The sequence below is a fragment of the Colius striatus genome, chromosome 4 (genome assembly GCF_028858725.1).
Source record: "Colius striatus isolate bColStr4 chromosome 4, bColStr4.1.hap1, whole genome shotgun sequence".
Classification (NCBI taxonomy): domain Eukaryota; kingdom Metazoa; phylum Chordata; class Aves; order Coliiformes; family Coliidae; genus Colius; species Colius striatus.
In genome coordinates, this window is record NC_084762.1 from 48,539,961 (window position 1) to 48,565,527 (window position 25,567).

At 39.5% G+C, this 25,567-nt stretch overlaps 1 protein-coding gene across 1 annotated transcript in view; it reads left to right on the top strand.

Moving 5' to 3' along the window:
* Positions 1 to 25,567, top strand: part of LAMA3 (laminin subunit alpha 3) — a 117,150-nt gene that overhangs the window by 28,487 nt on the left and 63,096 nt on the right. The window contains exons 9-23 of the mRNA XM_061995211.1: positions 3,573 to 3,663; positions 4,895 to 5,026; positions 6,072 to 6,134; positions 7,616 to 7,753; positions 10,568 to 10,702; positions 12,761 to 12,807; positions 13,753 to 13,852; positions 15,071 to 15,123; positions 15,516 to 15,621; positions 17,173 to 17,272; positions 17,724 to 17,880; positions 21,049 to 21,181; positions 22,449 to 22,591; positions 24,007 to 24,107; positions 24,220 to 24,373. Of these exons, the coding sequence (XP_061851195.1) occupies positions 3,573 to 3,663; positions 4,895 to 5,026; positions 6,072 to 6,134; positions 7,616 to 7,753; positions 10,568 to 10,702; positions 12,761 to 12,807; positions 13,753 to 13,852; positions 15,071 to 15,123; positions 15,516 to 15,621; positions 17,173 to 17,272; positions 17,724 to 17,880; positions 21,049 to 21,181; positions 22,449 to 22,591; positions 24,007 to 24,107; positions 24,220 to 24,373 (1,653 nt within the window). The remainder of the gene's footprint in view (positions 1 to 3,572; positions 3,664 to 4,894; positions 5,027 to 6,071; positions 6,135 to 7,615; positions 7,754 to 10,567; positions 10,703 to 12,760; positions 12,808 to 13,752; positions 13,853 to 15,070; positions 15,124 to 15,515; positions 15,622 to 17,172; positions 17,273 to 17,723; positions 17,881 to 21,048; positions 21,182 to 22,448; positions 22,592 to 24,006; positions 24,108 to 24,219; positions 24,374 to 25,567) is intronic.

A 25,567-nucleotide genomic window follows, 5' to 3' on the forward strand; every position in this document is an offset into this window, starting at 1 on the left:
TTAATGAGTTTCCCATACGTGTGATTATAGCAGGGTTTGGTTTTTTTTCACCAGTAAAGCATGTAGATTTTAATCTCCTTTTTCTGTTTGTGTCAGGGAAAAAAGTGTTAGGAGTGGATGGCTAAATGAAGAAGTGATAGAATTGGAATCTTGCATGCAAAGGTAGATTCAGTTTCTTTAGAGTCTGGTAACAAGGTAGCTCTGGAACATGCATGGTCTGCCCTCCTACTGAGAGCAGGTCTAATTAGATCAGGTTGCTGAGGGACTTGTTAGTCAATCCTTTAACATCTCCAAGGACTGTGATGCTTATCTGTTTCAGTGTTTGACCACCTTCATGATAACTGCACTCCTACTTGAGTGGACAACGTCTTTGTAATGCCACCAAGAAGCTTGTCCCTGCTTTCACCTTCTGTGTACTTTCTTTTTGAGTTTGATCAGGAGCTCTGTATTTATCCATGTTTGCCTTCTGCCGTACTGCCTTGGCTTTCTGCACATTTGAAAAAACTTCTAAGGAGGCTGTCCATGAGAATCAACTAGTTTTCCTGGTCTCCTTTCTCCTCCACGGCAATTTGACACTGGAACTTGCCAAGCAGTTACCTGAACAAACTAGAACCACAAAATGGTAGGGGTTGGAAAGGATTTCTAGAGTCCAACCCCATCTAGTCCAACCCCTGTGCTGAAGCAGGTCTGCCTAGATCAGGTCACTCAGGAACGTGTCCAAGTGGGTTTTGAAATCCTCCAAAGAAGGAGACTCCACAGACTCTCTGGGTAGCCTGTGCCAGGGCTCCCTCACCCTCAGAAGAGAGAACATTTTCCTTGTGTTTAAGTGCAACTTTGTGTTTCAACTTCTTTCTGTTACCCCTAGTCCTGACACTAGAGACAACAGAAAAAAGCATCACCCCATCCTCCTGACATCCACCATTTAGATACTTAAGTGTTGGTGAGGTCTGCTGTCAGACTTCCTCAGGCTAAACAGCTCGAGTTCCCACAGCCTTTCCTCATAGGAGAGATATTCCAGTCCCCTAATCATCTTGATAGCCCTTCACTAGACTCTCCCTAGAAGTTACCTGTCTCTCTTGAGCTGGGGAGCGCAGGGCTGGACACAGGACTCCAGATGAGGCCTCACCAGGGCAGAGTAGAGGGGGAGAAGAACATCCCTTGACCTGCTGGTCACACTCGATGCATCCCAGGATGCCATTGGCCTTCTTGGCCACGAAGGCACATTGCTGGCTCCTGGCTCATGTTTAGTTTATTATCAACCAGGACTCCCAGGTCTCTCTCTGCAGAGCTGCTCTCCAGCAGGTCAATCCCCAGCCTGTACTGGTGCATGGGGTTGTTCCTTCCCAGATGCAGGACTCTGCACTTGTCCTTGTTGAACCTCATGAGGTTCCTCTCTGCCCAACTCTCAAGCCAGTCAAGATCCTGCTGAATGGCAGCACAGCCTTCTGGGGAATCAGCCAGTCCTCCCAGTTTGGTGTCGTCAGTGAACTTGCTGCAGGTACACTCTGTTCCCTCATGCAGGTCGTTGATGAAAACATTGAACAAGACTGGCCCCAGAACTGATCCCTGTGGAACTCCATTGGACTCAGGCCTCCAACTCGATTCTGTGCTGTTGATCACCACCCTCTGTGGGCTCTGTCATTCAGCCAGCTCTCGATCCACCTCACTGTCCACTCATCCAAGCCACACTGCCTGAGCTTTTCTATCAGGATGTTGTGAGAGACAGTGTCAAAAGCCTTGCTGAAGTCAAGGTAGATGACATCCACTGCTCTCTCCTCATCTAGCCAGCCAGTTATCCTATCACAGAAGGCTGTCAGATTGGTTAAGCAGGATTTCAAAATCTTCTTTTCTGAAGCCCAGGACTGTAATTCCACTATTTATCATGCTAACTTGTCCTAGGATCTTAAAACCTACAGATTTTGGTGGACTGGCTCTGCAGCCAAGGTTACCCTCAACCTCCATGTGTTCTTCCTTGTTAGTGCATATCGGTTTGAACAGAGCATCTTCCCTAACTGGTTCATGAACCTTTACATCCAGAAATTGTCCTTGATACATTTGAAATAACTTCTGGGTTACTTGCACCAATTGCTTTCATTGCCTTTCTGGCAGATATTGAGGTAGTTAAAATCATCCACAAATACCAAAGCTTTCTCTAGTTTGCTTAAGAAGCCTTAATTTGTCTTCTTATTCAGATGGTCTGTAACAGACACCTGGTGCAGTAATAGCTGTGTTGGTCAGTCCTCTGATCCTTGCTCTTAAGCTCTTCACAGGTTCATTATTTGCCCCAAGGCCCAGGGAGAGGTCCAGACACTCATTACAGACCTGGACAGTGGCATCCACCTCCTGGAACTGTCAGGGATGAGGCCTTTGATGTGCCCTGGGAGACAGCACCAGGAGTCTCTGAAGAATGCCCCCTGCAGTGTGATGAGACAGTCTCTGCACTATCTCCAAGTAACCCTATATGGTCTGAGCAGAGATGCTGGGCTGCTCTATACTTCTGCCATGTTAATTGCTGCAACAACCACTGCACCTCCATATGCTGTGCAATGTGAGCATCACCCTTCCTTATCCAATGTCAGCCTTTTCCAGTGATAGCTCAGATCTGAAGTTTCTAGAGGAGACTCTTGGCAGAGCTGAAAGCAGAACCCAAAACTGCTGTGCAAACTGAAAGTGCCAACCACAAGCAGCAGCCTCAGCAATGTTCTGGGTGCTCTGCTCATGAACTGCTCTGCCCGTCTTTCCATTAAATGCTGGATCTCTGCTCAGCTACACTCCTAGCAGCTAGTGGGAGCTGGGGGAAGCTGTTTTGGTTGCTCCAGGGCAAAGCTTTCTACCTTGGTTCCCTGCTCACATGCCTATGAGCTCACCAGGATACCTTGTGACCATGATTTACTCAACTGGTGCATGCCATCACCCCTGCAAGCTCCTGCAGCCTCCCTGCAGGGGAGAGCTTTGCTACATGAGTTGAAATACACTCAAGACTATGTTCATAGGGAATTTACATATTATTGGTGTAGCTCAAATTACTTTCTTTTTATGTGTACCTAAACCACATGTTTACACAGAGAAGCTCTTTTCTAATGGAGCATCTGTTTTGTGTTCACCTGACTCGTCAGGTTTTAAGGTTTATTTTGATGTTGGTGATCTTAGACATAGGGTATTCAAAAAAGTAACATACAGTATAATGAAAGCTTATTGATGTATTTCCTTGAAAGACATAGTCATTATGATACAAAAGTAGCATGGAAGGGGATATCACGTGATAAGGAACAGAGATTTATCTTTTCCCCTAAATTTATTTTGAAATAACTTTTTTTGGTTATGCTTTAAAGATAAAATTCAACTGCCTTATGTGAGAACACCATGTTTCAGAAATTTGTAGACAGCAGATGTTTAAGAACACCAAGTGATGACTTATGTCTTTATTGTAGTCATATTCCATTTTTTTTCCCCATTTCTATATACAACTTTCCTAGTTATATATAGAAATAGTGAAAAGGATGTTATTGTTTCTTAATTCTTCCAAGCTCTCCTTTTTGTCTCATACTCTCTTTCTGTTTTATTTTGCGCAGCATAACACAGCTGGCATTAACTGTGAGAAGTGTGCAAAAGGTTACTATCGTCCTTATGGTGTTCCAGCCAGAGCTCCTGATGGCTGTATACGTGAGTCTTTCTAAGTGTCTTCTTATGGTGGTGGCTTGAGATGTTTTTGGCTTATAATCAAGGCAGAGGATGCATCTTTTGTGGAGGAAAAAAAGTGGCCAAAAGGTGTCAGATAACAGCTGCAAATTACTTCCTCTGTTGCTTTTAAATTGTATTTTAAAATTATATTTTATATTTTAAATTATATTCTTCTCAACTTACGTGTCATATGAGCCTAAAGCTTCAGACCCACAGGAGGACAATAACAGGAAGTAAGCCAGAAAAGACTGCTGAGAAGATAGGATCACGTTAGCTTGAGGTGCTGCTGCACACCCCACAGTGAGGAGACATAGACTCATAGAATGGCAGGGGTTGGAAAGGACCTTTAGAGATCATCTTGTCCAACCCCCCTGCCAAAGCAAGTTCACCTAGATCAGGAACACGTCCAGGGAGATTTTGAAGACCTCCTGAGAAGGAGACTCGGCACCCTCCCCCGACAGCCTGTGCCAGGGCTCCCTCACCCTCACAGTAAAAAAGTTTTCCCTCCTGTCCTCATTATCTTGCTTCTCTTCACTCTCTGATGTATGTATGAGGTATCCTTTGTCTCTTGGTCACTTGAATATTTTATTCTATGGTTCAAAAGGTCATAAGGATCACTACTCTCATTTTATGCAGTGCTGAACCTAAGAAAAGAGTAAATGATACTGTAGAGTAATTACGAATACACCATTTAAAAAACAAGAACTGGGTATAGGTAAGAAGTACAGGTTGAATTCCAAACATGCCAAAGGACAGGGAGGAGGAAGATACAGTTTGTTGTGTTTGGGTATTGAGATGAATGAGAAGTCAACAGAGCTGTGGTGTACTGCCATAGTGTTGCATGTGGTGGTAAGGTGGGTGGACAGTGGTGCTTAGCCTAGACCCTGGAGAAAGATGAGCAGAAACCACAGTAAAGGTAGTTGCTGCAGTCTTGTGGAGAAGTAACATGCAGCTTCCTGAACCGAAAAAAACCCTGAATGCTCTGAGAAAATAACATAGGTCTTCTATGGGATATCACAAAGTTTAACTGGTCTTATAAAGTACTTGGAAAATATGTAACAGCATTCAAATGTTCTTTAAATGATGACATGTTCACAACTGCGAATTTACTATTATAATACTGTTGTGCACTGCAGTAAAAGGCGCTTTTTTTCCCCAAAAAGTGGGAAAAAATTATTTTTCCAAGAACATCTAATTGCTGATACTTACTTAGCCTGCAGTTGTAACCCGGAGCATGCAGATGGCTGTGAGGAAGGGTCTGGCCGCTGCTTCTGTAAACAGAATTTCCAGGGAGAAAACTGTGAACGCTGTGCTGATGGGTTCTACGACTATCCATTTTGTGTCCGTAAGTATACAAATAAAAATGCCTCCTTTCCCATATCTAAAATGTACATTAAAGAATTAACGGTTTTCATTACAGTTGACTTGGTTAAAACATCTGGCATCTCAGCTTCACATGTTTGTATGTTCTGAGAAATCAGTTGCCATAATTCTGAAGAAAATCTGCTTTATTTTACAAAATGAGAATTACTTGAAAATCAAACATGTGCTGCATTCTCACAATTCTGAGTTCATTTAAGACACCTTCGTCAAGGATACAGCCTGTCTTTCAGTAAGTCATGAACTTCAGTCCTCAAGCTCTGGACAAATTGTTTAAACATCTCAGGGTCTTTAGGTAAAAGACCGCTTGGACTGTAAAGTGGAACATGGCTGTAGTGAGAGAGAAGGGAGAAAATGGATGTGTGTTCTCCTTGAGACCTGGAATTTGGAATTTGCATCCCTGATACACAAAGCTTGTGAGTTTTCAGAGGATTCTAAAATAAATAAAAATCATTCTGAAGTAGTGCCTGTGTAATGTTAGAAATGCTATTCTGGCAGAGCATAATGGTTTTGGGATATCTTTCCCATTCCTAATCTGGAGGATTCTCAAATAAAAAACTCCCAAGAGGTACTGTACATGTCATGAATTCTGGTCATTCAGATAGGTAGTGATAATGTTACACAGCAGGAGATGGACCCAGCTGAAAGCAAAAAATATGAAATAAATATGGAACTCCCTAGATTGCTCTCATAACACTGTGTAGCATAAGAAAACCTTGTGCACAAAAGGATAGGGATCAGGGAAGCAACCTGGTAATGTTTCCAAACCATGCCTGGTCTTTCATACTGTTCTTTCAAGAAGGGATATTTGAACCCAAATTGGAGTTCAAAAGGGAAATATTCCTTTATCCTGTTCCTAAAGGGAAGAAAACTAAGCTGAAGCTGGTTGCTGGAGTAGTGCAAATATCATGCTTTTTGTATTGTCAGGAGATGACTTCATTGTCTTGTTTTTTTAAATGAAATTAATGTATCTGTTTCAAACACAGCTCATTGTTCCTTTTGTTTTAAAGATATTCCTGTATATTCTTTTACTTCTCCAAATCCAAGAGATGCTATGGCTGGTGACATAATAGGCAAGTTCTTGGTTGGTTTTTTTTCCCCATTTTACTGGGTTTTTTCCTATATTGCTTCTTTTCACTGTTCTTCTGCCTGCTCTTTCATGGAGGTTTATTTATTACTTTTGCCACTCTTGGTATTTATCTTTCAGAGATCCTTTATTCTTGCCATATTGTCATGTTTGTAATTAACAGTTTAGTGGACTAGTTCCAGAAGGAATTATGGATCAAAATACTTTTGACCAGCCTCCGGCAAACATCTGCAGAGAGGCTGACCGTCTTGTTTGGTGCTCTTATGAACAGATCCATCAAGATTTCTGACATGTACAACTTGTCAGCTGCTTTGCAGTGTAAATCTCTTTCTTAAAGCTAGCTGGCCTCTGCTTCTGGGCTGTCTCTTGCACCTGGCAAATTGTACATTACCATTGCCAGTGAAGGACTTTAATTTCTGAGAAAGCTACATGTTTCTTATTTAGCCCACTGCCAAGCTGTCTGAAATGATTCCCTTAAGTGGGCTTTATATATTTTAGTATCTATTATTATATTGCAGGATGGAGACATCAACACAGCTAGTACTTAACCACATACATGATTGTATTGCACTTCAGGATTAATAACTTTAAAAAAAACTTGAAACCTTTTTCATAACCTAAAATTGACATTTCCCCCCTTTATTTCTGTTAGCTTATAGAACTGGAGTTTATGTTGGCAAATGAAAAAGTATTTTCTGCTGTGATGTGGCAGACAGATACAAACAGACAGTAGAAATCCTCGTCTGTATTTATGAGTCCCAGTTGTTTTCTTGAAAGTGTCTACCGTTGCCATCGCAGCCCATAAAGCCTCAGTCTGCTGGACCACTTATCTCCTTTGTACAACATCCAAAATAATTGCTCTGGCAGGCCTCTTGAGTATGCTCTGCAGTATATCTCCTTCTCTCATATATTTTCAAAAAGAAGAAGAAAGGAAACTCTAAAGAAAAATGAATAAGTATAAACAGAAGAAAACAGATCTTGAGCTGTTTACATTTTCAATGAGTAGCGTCTGACTCTGAAGGCATAAGAAAGGCAGTTGCCTCTAAGTGGAAGCTTCTGTGTCTGTAGAAGTTGTAAATTTGTGGTGGCAGACTAAGTGTGATTGCAGATTTTTTTTTGTTTTTTAAATGAGATTTGTGTGTAAGAGTCATACAAATAGTTTTGTTGGTTCAAGAGTAATAATTACTAAACACTGATCTGTTTTTCTCTGAAAAAATACGAGGTGTTGCGTGATTTTATGCACTAACTTTGTTCCTTTCTTTCTCTTACTTTCCTGTCGTAACTAGAAGGTGGCTGCAAACCAGGGTATTTTGGCCCCCAGTGTCTGCGTAAGTGCCATAGTTTTTTTTTGGCGCTCGGAGCCTGTGCTCCAGAGTAAACGCCAGCAAAATGCTTCACTTCCAAGGGAAATTGGAGCTCTTAAGATCATAACACCACAAATGTTTTCTTTGCCAATGTACTGTTCAGCGTGCCAGTGCCACGGCGCAGGAGTGCTGGGCGGTGACTGCGATGGAAGTACCGGAGAGTGCAGATGTCGAAGCGGGTTTCAGGGGTTTTCCTGTGATACCTGCGCAGCTGGATATTTTCATTACCCCTTCTGCCAAGGTAAGCCAAATGGCAAGGTTATCCAAAATGCAGAGCCAAGTTTGATACTGAGGGATGAAGTTCTTATGCCACAGAATTGTGTTCATAAGGGACTCTCCTGGGTGCCATGTGCCCACCAAGTTATTCTATCACTCCCTCTCCTCATCTGAACAGAGGAAAAATATGACAGAGGGCATGTCAGTTGATATAAGAACAGGGAGATCACTCAGCAGTTACTGTAACAGGCAAAACCAACTCAACCTGGGGAGAAGAAGATTTGATTTATTAAGTGGGGAAATGAGAAACTTCGATGTTATGTCTGTCAACCTGGCCACCACTCCATCCCTGTCTGCCAAGGTAAGGCTGCTGCCTTCATGTGCAGCATCAAACAGGCCCCCAAAAAAGCAAGTGGGAGCACTTTTCAGGTACCATTTTTACAGTGACTTAAGCAATGTTCACAGCAGTAAATGGCCAAGGCACTCCTGTGCTCTACAGGGAAATCCTCATATATTCTCCAGTTCCAGGCATGTTTCTCTACTGGGAAGGAATTATATAGTCTGTTTTCTCACAGACTTTTTTCATATAATGAGACAGTTTGATATAGCCTTGATCAGTACAACTGTCTTACTAATAACCAAAAGATTTGAAAGCTGTTTTCACATGGAGATCTACAGCAACAGAGCATGCACAACTGCTAAAGAACTGGCATAGCAGAGCTGTGAAGCACTAATCTACTTTAGCAAAGGTTCTGTGGTGCCTTGTAGAATTTGGGTTGTGTAAATCTGGAAATGAGAAGGTCACGTTTTGCCCTTTGTGGTGATTTCTGACTCATTCTAAGATCATCTGGCAGGCACTCAGCCAACCTCTGTTCATATAATTGTGAAACCTGAAAGATGTCTATAGGGTTTCACTGGTGTATCTGCCGCTACAGACTTCTACAAGAGCTGAAAATTGATCAGCACTGATGAAGTGTAACCTTGAATATCATAATGGTTTTGTGTGTGTATGAGGAATCAATCAAGTCCTATCTGGCCCCTAGGTTTTGTCTGCCTTTCTGGCGAGTGAGAGGGAAGCCCTTGATAAATTTCACAGTGAGAAAGAGTATAGGACATTGCTGAGTTCTGATATGTACTTTTCTGTACATCTTAGCCAGATTTATATAGAACATTATGATTTACTTCTCTCATTGTTTTTGATTGTTGGCTAAAGCAGTCCTATTCCTTTTGGGCTAACATACTTGTTTATGTCCTGTGAATAGATAGCAGAATCCTCTGTGCCCTTGCAAAGATATATTACTTGGTGTTACTGAACACAATGACTGGAATAAAGAAATACCACATGAGTGTGTTTTATAGTCTGGAGTAGATTAACATTTTTAAATGAAAAACATAAATCAGGATTCTGCATTAGTACACACTGTTCAGTGGTTTTAAAATACACTAACCATTTCTTTTTTCCTTAGAATTGAATCAGGTAGAATGTTAAGGCAAGTAAACTTGTGTTTGAACTTTTAACATAAAAAACTGAAAAGAGACATAAAAGCTTAAAAGAGCACGCAAAATCAAACTGTAAAGGACAAATAAACATAGCTGAAAACATAGTCAGTGGGATTACTCAAAACTGCTGCAGTTCACAGCTTGTTCTGTTAAAATAAGATGCCATGGGTACAGCACGCTGCAGACCATGGTAGAATGTGAGCAGTCCAGCCTGCAACTCCTGTTTGGAGCTGTTGTCTTCAGAAGGGAGGTAGATCTATAACATTTTGGCTGCTGCAGCTGGAATTGATCTCTTTGGTCTTGCCTTGCTGGACTCAGTGAAAACTTGATGCCATAGGAGTGATATAAAAATAAGCCTTTAAACAAATGAGAGTTATTAAAATGAGGACCTGGGGATGGGCTCTAGTGTGAATGATGTTTTGGAAGCTTCAGTATTTCTATGTCTCTTATACTACCTCCCTAGCAAGCCCTATGTCTTTCCATCCTTGAAGTAAACACATCAAAGTCAGATGTCCTTGGCTGCAGCAGAAAGAGGAACCGAAAGGGAGAACCAGGAGCATGAGCATGGAATAGAAGACAGGGTTTATTTTATATTTCTGTCAGTCAGCCATTTCTGTCAGTCATAAAAGCCAAGAGATCAACTGAAAAACTTCAGCTTGTACCTGGCACAGCCAGGATTTGCACGTGGCTTCCATTCACACTATAATGTGTGAGCTTGTGTAACTTCCAGCATTGTTTTAATAAAATAGCACCTCTTATCTGTGATACAGCTGTTAGTCTACAATAGTGGTAGCTCCAAGAGTAACACCCATCCAGCTGGTTATTATAGTCTGACAATGTGCCTTGTATATTAGGTGAAGATCTCACATTGTGCTGCTTGCTAGCTTGTAGAATTGAGATGTCCCTCATTTTTACCTTGTACATCATTTATTTTTGTGTCATGAACCTGCACGTCTGCATCATTAACTGCTTGACTAGTAAGGTTCTTATTAACCATTAGACCTAGCCTGGCTTTGTGGATGCTGTTTCTCAGAGGTTCTTTTTAAAAGATGTTTACTATTTCTGACATTATTTGTGTGCTTTACCCATGTGTTTTGCAAGGCATCAAACTAAATCTCTAAACTGCATTATAGAGTTGCAGTAAGAACCTGATTATCAATGGTTGAGGATGCAATTACATTATAAGCATCTATTTCAGGATACTTATTATTGGTGGTAAAATTATGGTTCGTTGGGTTTCTTGGCACCTTTTTTTTTTTGCAAACACTAGTTTAAATAACTACTGGTTTAGATAGACATGTAACTGTTAGGATGGTTACTATTTTTTTTGATGATGCAGAATGTAGCTGTGATGCTGTTGGCTCAGTGGAGAATAAATGTGGTCCTCAAGGACAGTGTCCATGCCGTAGTAACTATGCTGGACTTCGATGTGACCAGTGTGCTCCAGGTTATTACGGCTATCCCAGTTGCTTGCGTGAGTAAAAGCCTTTCTTCCATTTACTGAGGTGGTCTGTGTAACTCTGATAGTTTTCTTCCATCCAAAGCTGGCAACAAAACCACTGAAGACCCAGACAGTGGCCAGGCTTCATGGCAGGCACACATTCTGATAGTTCTCCCTAGCACATCATCCCTGTTCCTGTGCTAGTTGGATTAATGTGATCCTGGCAGTGTTTGGCACAGTTGTATCTCTCTTTTAAAAGAAAAAAATGTAAAGATTAGGCTGGGCAATAGACATTTACCTTTATGAGTTCTAGCTTAGTCAACCTACAGAGCATAAGCTGTGTTTCAACTGGTTAGGCTTCTAATATCTGATACACTGCCTTGTAAACTTCTAAGTAAGTGCATTACTGTCTACTATTGAAATGTGCCAACATTACACCATAAATCCTAGTCTTAGAAGGACTTGACTGTGCGAATCATCCATAATATCAACAATTTTTCTTGCCCTCATGGGTCAATTGGTCAGGCTCAGAATGTATATATAGGTTTTTCAGATCAAGCAGAGGGAAAGCTGTATGCTCTGTCATTAAAATCATCAGGAAATCATGAGCAGGACTGCTCTTTCCTAGAAATCAAAAGATTGTTAGTGCTAAAGAAGGAACATGTCCTCAGAATTCTGCTATTACTGATCGCCTCAACCACAGTATGAAATAAGTAATATTACAAGTTTGTTCTCTCTCTTTAGGAGACTGGTGACTACTTTACTAAAATAATTGTTATCAACCATTTCACCCTTAGACTCTATCAGAGCAAAGATTAGTCCCTTGGGTTGTAGCAGTATTGTTTATTTTTGTGACATTATTTACCCTTTGTCTGTAAATCATTGCAAAACTGAGACTTTATGTGGGAATCTGAAACAATAAGACTGTTGCAAAGCTTGTTTCTGGTCTCCTCTGCCCTCCAATCTAAAGGTGTGATGGGCATGCAATTTTATATTCTGTATTTCTCTGTCATATTTTTAAGTGTAGGTCTAATTACAGAATTTACCCTGTGCTTTCTGTAACCATAAGCAGATTAAGAAAGCAGAAAGCCAAAACTAAGCCTGTTCTTAGGATTGGACAAAGAACTTGAGGAAGAGAGATTTCTTCTGGTTCCAAATAATCCTACCTGTTTCTGTCAGGAACAGAGGATGAAGACACTGCCAATATGGTACAGGTCGCCTCAAACTCCTAGATTCCAAACAGAGATGAGGACCCTGTGAGTTAAAGAAGGACCTTTTAGGCTATTTATTGAAAAGAAAAGTGAAGAAGACTCTAGACAAAAGGAGTGTTCAAAACCTAGGTGTTCAAAACCTCTACAGTACTAAAGTTTCAGAAAGTTGCTGCTTGTTACCTCCAGGGTGAACCCTCCTGCCACTGTCTGTAGCTTGTTGATCTGTAGCTTGTCAGTGTTCTGCCAGCAGTTCCCAGCATGGCACATGTTAGCCAGTGGCAGGGCAGTGCGAGTGCCAAACAGGCGTCACGGGGCGACGGTGTGACAGGTGCCTTTCTGCAGCTGACAGCTTTCCCCTCTGTGAAGGTAACACTTCTGAGGGAAAATCCTCCATTCAGGTCACTCCCCTTTTAATTGCAGGGTTCTCCAGGGCAGTCTGCTGCATGCAAAGTTCTATAGAAATTCCCTGAAGCATGGGGAGGGAGGGACACACCAGGAGCACATATTTATTACATAAGCTTATTTGTCATTCTGTATGCTATTTCATAAAGTGAACTATAAGATTAAAGCCTTTTTTAGATGATGACACAGGAACTTTAAGAAAATAGCTCTCATTTCTGTAGGCTAGTGCTATATTTTTTCCAAGTGACTACTTTGTATATCAAACCAAACAGTCTAAACAAGGCTAAGCACACATTTGAAAAATCATTATCAAAGGCTTCTGCTGGTCTTGAAGTTTAAAGTATTTGAATCCCTCCAAGGTAATTATTAAAAAGCCCTTTCAAACTCACACCTGCTAAATTGTACTTCAATACTACTACTTTCCATAGCTCTGTTTTCAAAAGATCTTTCACTGTGTTTGCTTTTTAATTTCATAAAGGTGCAAACAGCGAATGTGACCCTTCGGGTAGCGTTAATTCTCATTCTGTAAGTATTCTATCATTGCAGCTAACAATATGTGTTAATAATTCATGTGCCTTTGCTGAACATGCTTGCTTCATTTCTCAAGCCCTGAAGCCTGCTTTTAGATGTGAAAGAATTGCATGAGCTATTTGTAGAGTAGGAGTGTGTTTTGTTCTTTGATTGTATCACCATAATTACCAGTTGATGGTGGGTTTTTTTAATTTTTATATGTAGAATGTGCATACTGTTTTTGTCTTCTTGGTGTGCTAGAACACTAACATATACATGTAGATGTACATATAAACTTGTGCATGTCTCAGAGACCTTCAGATGCTGGATTTCAATGGGCCATTTCATCACTAAGTCGTTCTTGAAAGAATTATTGTCTCTTTATAACTGTTACTTTTCTGCCATTATGATTAGTACAGTGATGGTTATTAGTAGCAGCATATTACCAGAAATCACAGCCAGTATCAGAAACTGTTAATGTTACACTCCATACAAATGTGTAGGAAAGAAGACCTAGAGGGTAAGTCTGACAGATGGAAGAGGTAACTATGTAGGTAGACTCATGTATAGAGCTTGTCTGCCTTCCATTGACAAAGGAAGAAAATGAGAAAGTATGAAAATTAATGGTAGTTTTTAAGGAAATGTGTGTTTTAAACTTTTTGTAAAACGAGTAAGACTCTAGGGCACTTCTAGTAATGCTATAAAAGAATGGGAAAATCAATCCATTGAGATATTTAGAATAAATTAGATATGGAAAAAAATACTCAAGGTGGAACTATTGTGTGATGATAGTATGAGACAGAAAAATGGAAGAAGCCTAGATCAGCTTCAGTTTCCACTCTCTGTAAAAGTCAATAAGCTGCCTGAAATATTAATAATATTATGTTTTTCTTAGCACTAAAGAGTGGCATGTTTTTTTATGAAACAGATGAACCTATGTTAACTCCTTTCTGTAACTAGGGCTATTGTCAATGTCTTCAGCACGTTGAAGGTCCTACCTGTAGTAAGTGCAAACCATTGTACTGGAACCTTGCCAAAGAAAACCCTGAGGGCTGTACAGGTATAACTTCATGGCATATTTCTTTGGGTTGTGGAATGTGTTAAAATAGTTTTTGGAAAATCATCTTAATTCTCTATCACTCTATCTAGTGCTCATTGACTTCCACAACTCTTGTTAACAGTGTGTTTTTCCTACTACTTATTTTTAACACCAAATTACCCATGATGCAAGCAGTTATTTTTATAAACAATACAGTAATTTAATGAGAGCTGGCTAGCACTGGACCAAAATGTGCTCTGAGTTACCTCTAAGTATATTTCATGTGGCCCCATGGCACTTCTACTGCAGTGAAATGAGATTTCCACCCTTAACTTTCCACTCCAGAATTTGGCTTATTGTTTTGAGAAAAAGATGCTTTTTAATTTATTTTCACCTCCTGGCTTTTTGAGGAGTGAAAAGCCTTCTTGTGGCCTCTGGTTGTGATAAATCTATGATGGTTTATGTCTATATAGTACCAACCTGTTTGCAATTTTCAATGTTTGCTAGCAGTGTGTGTTTTTCAGGCAGATGATAGTAATTTTAAAGATCAAAAAGGATAAAGATTAAAAAAAATCTTTAAACATTTTTTTTCTCCCCAACTACTTCCTTTCCAATAGGTTCCACCACAACAGCCACCTAGAGAAGATGAGTAGTAGTGTTAGAGTAGATACTGATATCATTACATCTTTGACTCTAAATTTCTAAATGCTATGCATTCTAAACATCTCCTCAAAGATTAAGTTCTGCCTCTTCCATGTAATTCATCTTCTCTGCCTTCAGTCACAGAGTCAATACAGGGTTTTACCAAACCTTTAGGTCAGCACAGCTCCTTCCTGCAGTATTCACTTAATTTATATTTCATACAGAGAGTTGAACTCATCCCAAAGTAGCATAGTAGAATAGAAGGTTCCAGTCAGACTGGAAGGTACTGATTTGCATCTGTCTGAATGTTTCTAAGAAGTAAAACAATTGAAAATCCAAATGCAAGACTGCTTGTGTTAAACATGAGTGGGAATACTTTAAAACACACCAGTAAATCACGCATACACAGAAATTCAAGTTCTTTCTCTTTTTCTTTCCACCTTGTGCCAGAATCTATCTGCTCTTCAGAAACTTAGAGAGTAAAATCCACCTTGGGGCACTGTGACTCAAAAGTTGCAGGTTCAGGTGGTGGGGTTTTTTTCCTGCAAAGTATTTTGAAAAGATAAATACAGATTGTCTTTTTTTTCATCTGTGCAGCATGCCAGTGTGATGTGAGTGGAACACTAAGTGGAGTTGGAGAATGTCAGCAGGTAAAGTGAAATTAAAAGAAATACATTAATTAAATTGATTTTTGTTAAGATAAATGGTAACATTTGGTAAGGTAGAAATCTTGGGACTGATTGTGGCTTTTGCACATAAATTGACTGGTTTTATACAAAAAAACCCCACAGTTTTATACAGAAGTTTTTTACATGCTATGGATATAAACGTTCTGAAAATTTTTCATCATCTTGAGTTTATGTGTCTTCTAGTGTAGCCTGTTCATTGAAGATGATAAATGACTGAGGTTATGTCCAGACAATGTTTTTTTCATATTATAATGGTTTTCCTCTTTAGAATTTGAGGCAGTTCAAAGTATTGAAATATTAAAGTTCTGAAAAAGATGTTAATGAAATTGTTTCTGAAACTATTTTCTTCACAGGCAAATGGGCATTGTTACTGCAAATCTAATGTTTGTGGAGATTCCTGTGACACTTGTGAACCTGGTTATTATGCTCTGGAAAGCAAGAATTATTTTGGCTGCCAAGGTAAAGTGATTAAAGGACACCTCTAGTAGCACACTTGCAATGAGCTTTAGAGTTTCCTACATCATATTTTTAAAAGGTGCATGTATTTGTTGGATCACTCATGTACACAGCATTTTGCACTTCTGCTTGCAGTTGCTTGAAACCTGTGTAACCCCTCCGTTGCCTCCCAAAGGGAGAAAGAACAAGGCAGATGTTACCACTGTGATTGCCAGCCACTTTGTGGCTCTCTCACATGGCCTCTGAGTTGTGGGGCAAGGGGTGTTTGATTTTTGTGCAAGCATTACCTCTAAGAGTGGCAGCTCTGTATTCTGCTTAGCAGTTTTCTAAGATCTGCTACTGCAATAAGAGCTTGAAATGTTACAACAGATAGTAGCTTGATATTTGGATGTTTTTGCAGATACATTCATGTATTGCTTTAACCCAAGGCTTAATGTGTTTTGAAGCAGAAACAGATACAACTGTCGTGTGGAGAAAGCAGTCCTTCTTCTGAGGGATACTTGCTCTGCCATGAGTTTTGACTGATGCAGGGCTACTTCAATAGTTATCTTCTCTCCTTGTCCCCCCACTGTAGATTTAGCTTTGTTAAAATTACTGAAAGCACTTCCACTGACTTTGGTGTGCTTTACAGCTGTCCAGGATTGATGAAAGAGATGAATTTTTAAAGCACTGAAGTACTTGTAGCAATCATTTAATATGTGCGAAGTTAAAAATAATGGCTACTATATCAAACAAAGCTTTCATGCCTAATGTGCAAACCAAGGAGCTAATGAAAGGGACCTGGTTTAAGAAAAGTGTGTAATTATCCTTGACTTTAGTGAGATTGCAGGTACTTAATATGTCCTAGAAAACAAGATGTTTTTACACTACAATATAAATGTTTTGGAACTTTCAGCCTTTCAGTTCAGCTTGAAAAGTTTAGTCTACACATATTTTTTCCTTAGTGTATTATGTGATACCTTGTTTCTAGAGGTATCCTTTAGTTTGTGCCACAAGTCTATGTCCTGTAGAAAGTCATTCAATATTACCAGTGTTGGTTAAATTATGCATATGCTATTATACAAACACATATGTTCTTGTTGTGTGCAATTTTTGAAGATAAATTAAATATTGGGATACCAGGCTGTAAAGTTAACACCTTATAAGTTTTGTAGGTGGAGTTTTGGTTTTGTTGTTTTTTTTTTTTTTTTTAAAAATTCTTCATTGTGGTATTGCTGTAGAACTTCTAACTCATTAGCAAAACATTTTAATGACTGTTCTGCAAAACTGTAGCCCTACATCAGCATGGCTTATGACTTGTCATTTTTTTTTAAAAAGTGGGTTTAGTCACATTCCATGGAGAAATAATGGAACAACCACAAGCATAGGAAGCCAGAAATAATTGCAGCTTATGCAGGTGTGTTAACATGTGTTTGAAAGAGTCTGAAGAGAGGGGAGTCTGAAGGGCTCCAGGAGGAGGAAATGAGTCATTTAGCAGAAGTGAGGTATATTTTCTGATGACTTTTGTAATATTTTTTCTGATGGGATATTTGTCTTCTGCTTTTTGCCTGGCAGGCTGCCAGTGTGATGTTGGAGGATCCCTCAGCCCAACGTGTGCCGAGCCCTGGGGTGGCTGCCAGTGCAGGCCCCACATCGTGGGGACAGCCTGTCAGGAGTGAGTCTGGCTGTAGCTCCTGCTAGCTTCTACTTTGGCATAGTTCTTTTTAAACTGCCCACAAATCCCTTGCTATCCTTTCACGTGAGATGCTGGATTTGGTGATAAATAGGCTGGTTGATTGTGTTAGTGATTGAAATTAATTTTATTGGGAAGTTTTCTTCTGTTATTTTAACAAGATTTTTTAAACTTGTTTCCTTAAATAGCGAATACTCGTTTTGCAATAGTATTGCATTTGTATCTGTATAACTTTAAAGAGCTATGTAGTAAAGCATATGTAAGCTGTAAAAGCTTCTGGAAAGATAATTCTCATTATATGCATCTTATCAGTTGTCTTGAATCTAGCTGCTACAGAAGATTAGTAGGTCACCTCTCTTCTACTACTTTATCTTAGAAGTAGATCATATAATGACTGGTAATTCTTTGCCATTGTTTTTTTTCTCCTTGAAAGGCCTGAAAAAAACTATTTTTTCCCTGATCTTCACCACATGAAGTTTGAGATTGAAGATGGTACTACTAGCAAGGGAAGGGAAATTCGATTTGGCTATGATCCTCAGGAATTTCCTAGCTTCAGTTGGAGAGGATATGTCCGGATGTCCTCTATACAAGTAAGCTGGTATTTCACTCAAGGCCTTGGCATCGAAACATAGGTGTGTGATATGTGTGTCTCTGTAGTACTGTTATGTGTGTGCAAGGTGATGGAGGAACCAGGAAAAAAGGACAGGATGTCATTAACCCAAACACTTTGGTACTACATCACTGTTTGGACTAGCAAGTGTTGGTATTATTGTAAGTTGATCGTTGCCTCTGCAAATATGCATTCTTTGGAAATATTCTTTGAGCTTTTGGATTTGTTTTTTTTGGTGAGAAGTGTGCATTTTGCGGTAGGTGTAAAGAAAAGAAATGATAGCTTTGTAGTCTGTAATACTCGGTGCAGAGATTCTTGTCATGCAAAAGACAGCAGAAACAGACAAAGATTTATGCTTGGCTAAATAATTTGAATTACACAATTCCATGGCAGTCTGTGTCTGTAAGATTTTCAGGCACCATCACAGTGCTGTCATGGAAGTCTTCTTACATTTGCAATTTATATTGGGCAAGGAAGAGAAATGCACCAGCTTTAGGAATGATAACTTTACAGCAAAGAGGGAAAATATGTGATTCAGTAAAATAAGCTGTGAGCAGGAGCATATTGGCAACATTTATTTTAGTCTTGTGACAGTCTGCAAATAAACAGCAGAGGGACAGGAAAAAGTCACCATAATTTGCCAGTGTGATAAGGAGCCTGTCTGACTTTGGACTGAGCTGCTGAGGAAATGAACCAGGATTTTAAAACAGCAGATTTGAACAATAAATGGAGTTTTCTCACTCTTCTTAAAAGTAGTACTCTGATACAGTTGTGTCCAGCCTCCATTAAGTTGTCAAAGGACTAATGAATGTCCCCAAAGACCAGGTCATAAGCACATAAGCATTATGCAAGCATAGTGATTTCCTTTTGTTCTTCATTTTTCACTCCTTCCTCTTTTTTCTTTTGAATTTTTATGCCAGGGCATTCACAACTGAAGGCAACTCTCCAGTAACTGTGATTTCTTAACTTCTGCTTTCTAGCTCATCTGCTCTTCGCATTTCATATATGGAGACATTCTATAAAGTGAAAGGATTTAGTCTCCAATCTTGCTAAGTGGATTATTTTGCCCATCTGGATAAAGCTTTTCAGTCATGTAGATAATTGCCAGCTCAATGCCCTCCTTAGTTAGATCCTTGCATAATTGAGATAGTCTCACATTCTTCATTTCAAGGAACTTTCCTAATTTTGACAGTGTTTCTGTCTTGCAGGACCTTGGAATAATCCTCCTGATATTTATTTTGTAGAAGACAAATAGTGTCACACAAAAGGCTAATGTAACAACTTCTTGTGAGGAGAAACTATTTCAATACAATTAAAATTTTTGAGTTGAAATGAGCTATGTTTGACCCCAGTGGGGGTTGCTGGTGCCCTGTCATGCTGCTGACATGGCAATATCAGTATAGACTGAGAAACTGGTAGTCAGACTCAGATTTTAAAGCACTGGCTCTGTCAAAGTTTGTGACAGAGCTCAAATAATAGTTTCTCCCCAGTCCTTGCCTTTGCTTGGAGTATCTCTTACTCCTCATTTGTTACATCTCTTCTTTCTCTCCTTTCATAGTGTCTTCTATATTTTCCATAAAAGCTTAGAAACCATTTTGATAAATGTCCTGAAGAATGTTTATTTCTTGTGCCTTTTCTTTCTTGTTTGTATTTATTTTTCAAATGTTCCCTCAATGCCTGTCTTACCTATGTAGCATCCTTTAGAAGTTGGCTTTCATTTAAAGCAACACTTTTAAAACCTTTGTCTACTTGTCTGTATTTTCATTCTGGTCCACTGACCTTCTTCAATCACCTAGATTTTAGCTGTAGATCTTGCCATCTGTTGCATGCCTATCTTTGCTTTCTGCTTTGCTTTTCTGTTGAGGAGGTGGAGGTCTCTGGGGTAATGATGACAGAATTGGAAAAGAGACATTCAAAGCAGCGTATGAAAGCTATCAATTTTGCATTTATCATAGCTTTTAAGAATAAAAGAAAATGAGGCTTTGCACTCCAGTCTAAAATGTATGGAACAGAGAAAATCTGTGTGCATTTGAGAAAGCAGAATGGACCACTGTGGTGAGAAGGGTAACCATACCACAAGCATCTTGGAAAGGGATAGTGAGTGGATTGTGATGAGTGAACTGATTGGAGTTGGATTATGACGGGAGCTTTAGGATTTGGGATGGAAAAACAGAATCCAAATCCTTGAGATTGCACTAATCCCTTTTTCCTAATGCACTACCAGTCTTTGAATGTGTCTCTGCTGATTCTGTTGCTCTGCAAAGTAAATAATGAAGGCTATGAACGAAGCTTCTCTTGAACTCAAGAAGTATGTGGCTCCAGGGGTGTCAGTTCAGTGCCAGGGCAAAGTCATGCGTAGTATCACATCTCTAAGTAACTGTAGGATCCATTGGAGGAGCAAAAATTTCAGTACTGACCTGAGATATCTGCCTGCTGTGGAGCATTGTGTGTGATCTCAGACTAGGTAGGATCAATGATCTAGCATGTTCCTGAGAAGCCTGAAATATGGGCAGCTCTTGATGTCATTTGCTTCCTTAATGGCACAGGAGGGCAGAATAGCAGTAAAATGCTGTCCATGTGTCAAGGTGGAATATATATAACAGATGTGTTAGTTCAGCCATTCTATGTCTTTCTGCATAAGCTATTATTCAATGGGAGTTTTATTTCACAGGAGGTTTTGCTCTATGTTCTTTTGTAAGCTGCCCAAGCCTTTCTTTTTCCATTATGGAGTTTGTCTTTGCCAAATGTTTTTTCTTTCTCTGGGTGCTAGTAACAAACAACATACTTTCCTTTCCTCCTTTATCCCTTTCTTTTTATTTTTCCCAGCCAGAGGTGGTTGTGCCTATCACTGTGACTTCCCCTAAGCTCTTCCACCTAGTCCTCCGCTATGTCAGCCTGGGCTCAAAAAGCTCTAAAGGGAAGATCTCAGTTGCTGAGGGAAAGCACTTTGGCACTAATTATACTTGTAAGTGAATTAATTTTCTCACTAGGCTTGCCTGTCTTCCTCTGTCATACACCAGCGTTGCCATTCCAGTATATACTTGTTTGCATGTGCATAAGACTTTAGTATGGTGCTTGCATGGCTTCTAACTCTTCCTCTATTCAGCACTTTACGGCTGTTTTTTGTTTATTAACTTCCGTTTTCCAGAATGAAGTGAGGATAACTTTGAATGTGGAAAAATCAAACCTCTCCTTATTTCGCATTATCCTGAGGTATATTAACCCTGGAGGTGAAACATTATCTGGTCACATATCTGCTTGTCAGTCTCAGCCTGAAACAGGTAGGTACAACTCAACAGTGAGCAGATCAGACGAATGTTAGATCAGAGGACACTTTTCAAGGTGCACCTAAGTAGAATTTGTAATGTTGCTTAAAATGCATCACTTTTAACAGTGTCAGTGCTTTTGTGCTTTCCCTAATATATTTTTCTGTGTAATTGATGTGTATGTGTTTGCATGAAACCCTCATGTTTGTAATCAACATTTGTTTTTTTTCAAATGTTTACCAAACTCAGTACTTCCAGTTCTGGACTTGGAGGCTCTGAACTGTGTGTTTTATGAAGCTTTTAAAGAAGAGATAACAGCACTTATTTTGGTTAAGTTGCCTTTAATATTTCAGTTGAAAGGTGGCTTCTGCCTTCATTCCATGAATAACATTTACTTAATGATGAATCCAGTGTACCAAGTTAGCTCTGATTACAGACCTCAACACCATGTGATGTTTTTTGGGTCCTGATAAAAGATAAGTACTCCCTATCTGAATGGTAGAGGCATACCAAGCCTATATGCAGAATTATCTCTTGTTATGTCTAACCTCAGTATACTGATGGAAAGTGATGGAGTTTCGTCATAGATCCATTTATTAATTCTGAGGAGACAAAACTGAAGTCTTGACACATACCACCCAGCAGCGTGGCAGCAATTCATGGTCATGTCTGGCTTATATTGCCTGAGAGGCAAGAAACCAGCTTTTGTCCAAGGACTTCAAAGAGGAAGTCTTTAATATTCATAACAATCAACCCTCATTACTTCTCTTTGATAAAGCATACCACAACTATATTTCTGTTGCACATCATCCCTTCCCAGAAGTTACCTTCACTTACTATCTGAAACTAAACATTTTAGATGCTACTGAGAACCTGCAGTATCTGAAATATTTGGCCAAAGGAGACATGAGAACAGGCCTTGTGTCAGCTGAATATACTGTGAGTCAGCACAGAGACAGGCTGAATGGAAAATAATGGAAGGGGAAAGTGAAGAAGTGAGCATTGCAGAGGATTGCAAAACTAGCCATTATAGAGGCAGAGCTCTGATTTTCTGAAGCAATTTGCTCAAGACTAGTAAGAACAAAGACAACCACCACTGCATAGCTCTGTTGCTTACTGTGTGTGGCCAAATAAACTGTTAGTACGAATTTAGAGAAAAGCATTGAACAGATCCTGTAATACCAAGTTTAACTGATGAAATCATCAGTCCAGAGCACTATGTGAGCAGAGACATTTTACACAGTCCCTTTCTTTTTTTAATTTTTTTTTTTTTTGCTAGCAGGGAGTGCTCAAAGCAAAGACTTTGTCTTCCCACCCAGCAAGGAGCCAACTTTTGTCACAATCCCAGGAAAAAACTCCACAGAGCCTTTCTCACTGGCTCCAGGCACATGGTCTGTCAGCATAATGGCAGAGGAAGTCCTCCTGGTAAGAAAACAATTGAGGAAAACGAGTACTTGAAGGCTGTCATGATAATTTTGCTCTGGAGATATGTGCCAGGAAGAGCCCTGCAAGCAATTAAAAGTCAGCACTAATGAAAAGAGTGCAGCAGCAGAATATCATTATGAAACATTACAATTCTGCCTCTTATTTTATTTTTTTTCTTTTCTGTCTTTAAACTGCTCTAATTTTTCTTGTGTTTACGATCTCTCTGGAATCTGTACCTTCAAAGGATAAAGTAATATTAACATCAGGCACAATTAGTTACACATAAATGCTCACAGAAATTCATAATTCTTATGTATCAGATGTAATATCTAAAGCTTAGCACAGCCACAGATCACCGTGGACTTAGTTTCTTGACAAAGATTCTTCAGAAAGTGTTATTAGATGGGCTGCATGATTAGCAGATCATTTTCTGAATGTTTTTATTCTCCCATCATTACTTCCCTTTCACTCACTGAAGAAACAAAAAATTTTTCTGGCAGCTGTTCTGAGAAATTGCCATAAAAAGACAAATTGTTTGAGGTGATCATTTATGAAAAACCTAAAAAATGTATGATCACAAAGGCAGCATACCGAAATTTATATGTATATTGTATAGGATTGACAGATAGCCGTGTCTTTAGCCATTAAACTTGAGGCTCTGTTAAATTACTCTGTTACTAAAGAGTTTGCAAATATATTTGTCGCTGAAAGTGACAGTATTTATCATGTCTATTTTTTACTAATGCCTTTGAAGATTATATTGTTAATGATCTTAGCCCAGCATGTTCTCACAATAACAGTTTTTATAAATAAGCTCTAATACATTAATTTAAGTAGGCAAGATAGCAATAGGACAAGAGGAAATTGGCTCTCGTGATTCTATGATTCTATAACAGTTTGTGAGGCACACCTTAGTAGATTACATGGGATAGTTTTACAAAGTCACCTGGGATATGTGAACCACCCTTATGAAGTCCTGCACAGTTGAGTTGCGTGCCAGGTGGACCTGTTTAGCAGCAGATTGGACTAGATAATATTTAGAGATCCCTTCCAGCCCCTACCAGACTGTGATTCTGTGCATGTCATTGTACATGTCTGTGTTACCAAGCTGTGGGGAAGCTCCTTTATGAGCACTGTCTTGTATAACACATGATGGAATAGTGGCTTCAGAATTTCCCTGCTCACAGGGAAGCTGCCTCTGTCCTATCTCCAGAAAGGTATAAATGGACTTTAGGGAGACACATTCTGATATACTTGTCCATGTAACAGAAAAAAAATGTTTGTGTCTTGCAAATATCCTGGATAAAAATTATTTATGTAGTTGGTTTTCATCCTTACTATGTTGTGAAAGACTAGAGATGTTTCTTTTGTAATTTTCTGCATGGTCTTGCATCTGTTGTATTTTTTGCCCTTAGGATTATATGGTGCTGTTACCTAGTGATTACTACAAAGCATCCATCTTGCAGATACAAGTTACAGAGCCTTGCACCTATTCAGGACACGCTTCAAAAGAGCAGTCAGTATATATGCTACAGAATAAACTATTGCCTTGGATTATTTTGTTATTATCCTGCTACACTTGAAAACAATAATAATCCTGTGTTTTGTTTGGGTTTCTTTTGTGTAAGCTGCTTGATCTATCAGCATTTGCCATTGGGCAGATTTTCCTGTGTCCTTGGTTCAGAGGCAGCGTATCTCAGACGAGGGGGAGAATACAGAAGAGTACCTGTGCGACAGCCAGCTCCTGATCAACCGGTGATGGCCCACGTCAGTGGAAGAGAGGTCAGATTTGTGTCTGCTAATTGCAGTCCCGTCTGCACCAATGACTGTTGGCCTACTGGACTAAAATGATTGCAGATTTACTGCTCAGAATTTATGGATCTGTAACCCATCCCTAAAACAGCCTCTGTGCTAGATTCTGCATTTTGTACAGAACTTTGTAAATGGATCAGTGTAGGCAGATTTATAACTGTGGCTAAAGTGGACATTTCACTCTGACAACAGAGTGAATGATATTCCACTTAAATGTAAGAAAGAGCTATTTCACTGTGAGGGTGAGGGAGCAGTGGCACAGGCTGCCCAGAGGGGTTGTGGAGTCTCCTTCCTTGGAGGTCTTCAAGACCCACCTGGACATGTTCCTATGCGACCTGATCTAGGTGAACCTGCTTCTGCAGGGGGGATTGGACTAGATGATCTCTAAAGGTCCCTTCCAACCCCTACCATTCTATGATTCTATGAACAGTATTTTATTAAGTAAAACTCTCTGCTTCAGGCATACAGGCTTGTTCAGCATACTGCTTAATTGCAGCAGAAATGGCGTAATGGTTTGTCAGCAGAAATGGTGTACATATATAACTATTTTTTTTTCTTAAATAGCTATAGTTATGTAAAATATTTACTTTGCTAAAAAACAAGCAGAAGCAATTACGCCACTGGCTGTAAGTCCATTGAAAGAGAAACATATGTTTTATGAAACAAAAAGCTGTACTAGAAATGTGTTTGGTAAAAATAATGTATTTTATCAAGTACATGATAGTTACATATAAAATGATTGTGCCCTCAGTCACCATGCTTGGATATTGCTTTTCAAAATATCAGCTACAACAAGAATACTTAAATGCCACAGGCCCTGGTGCTTCATCACTGGTGCATGTGCAAAACTTTACTGTTATGAATAATTGCTGTGGAGTCAAGAGGGCTGTTGTCAGAATTATTTGTGTAAGTGCTCATAGCCTAAGGACATATTGGGGGGAAAAACCCAGTTTAAACTTGGAAATAGTTATCTAGCCGACTGTAGCAAAAACCTCTGTAACCACAGCACTTTCTATGCAACTACTTCAAAGTACTTTGCGTCAAATACTGTGTTATCCAATTTGCGCAGGTAAACTAGAAGAAAAACTTGATGCTTTAGAAAGTGACCTTGTCTGTTTGCTGGAGAAGATGCTTTCAGGGAATCAATATAAAGCACTGCTGTAG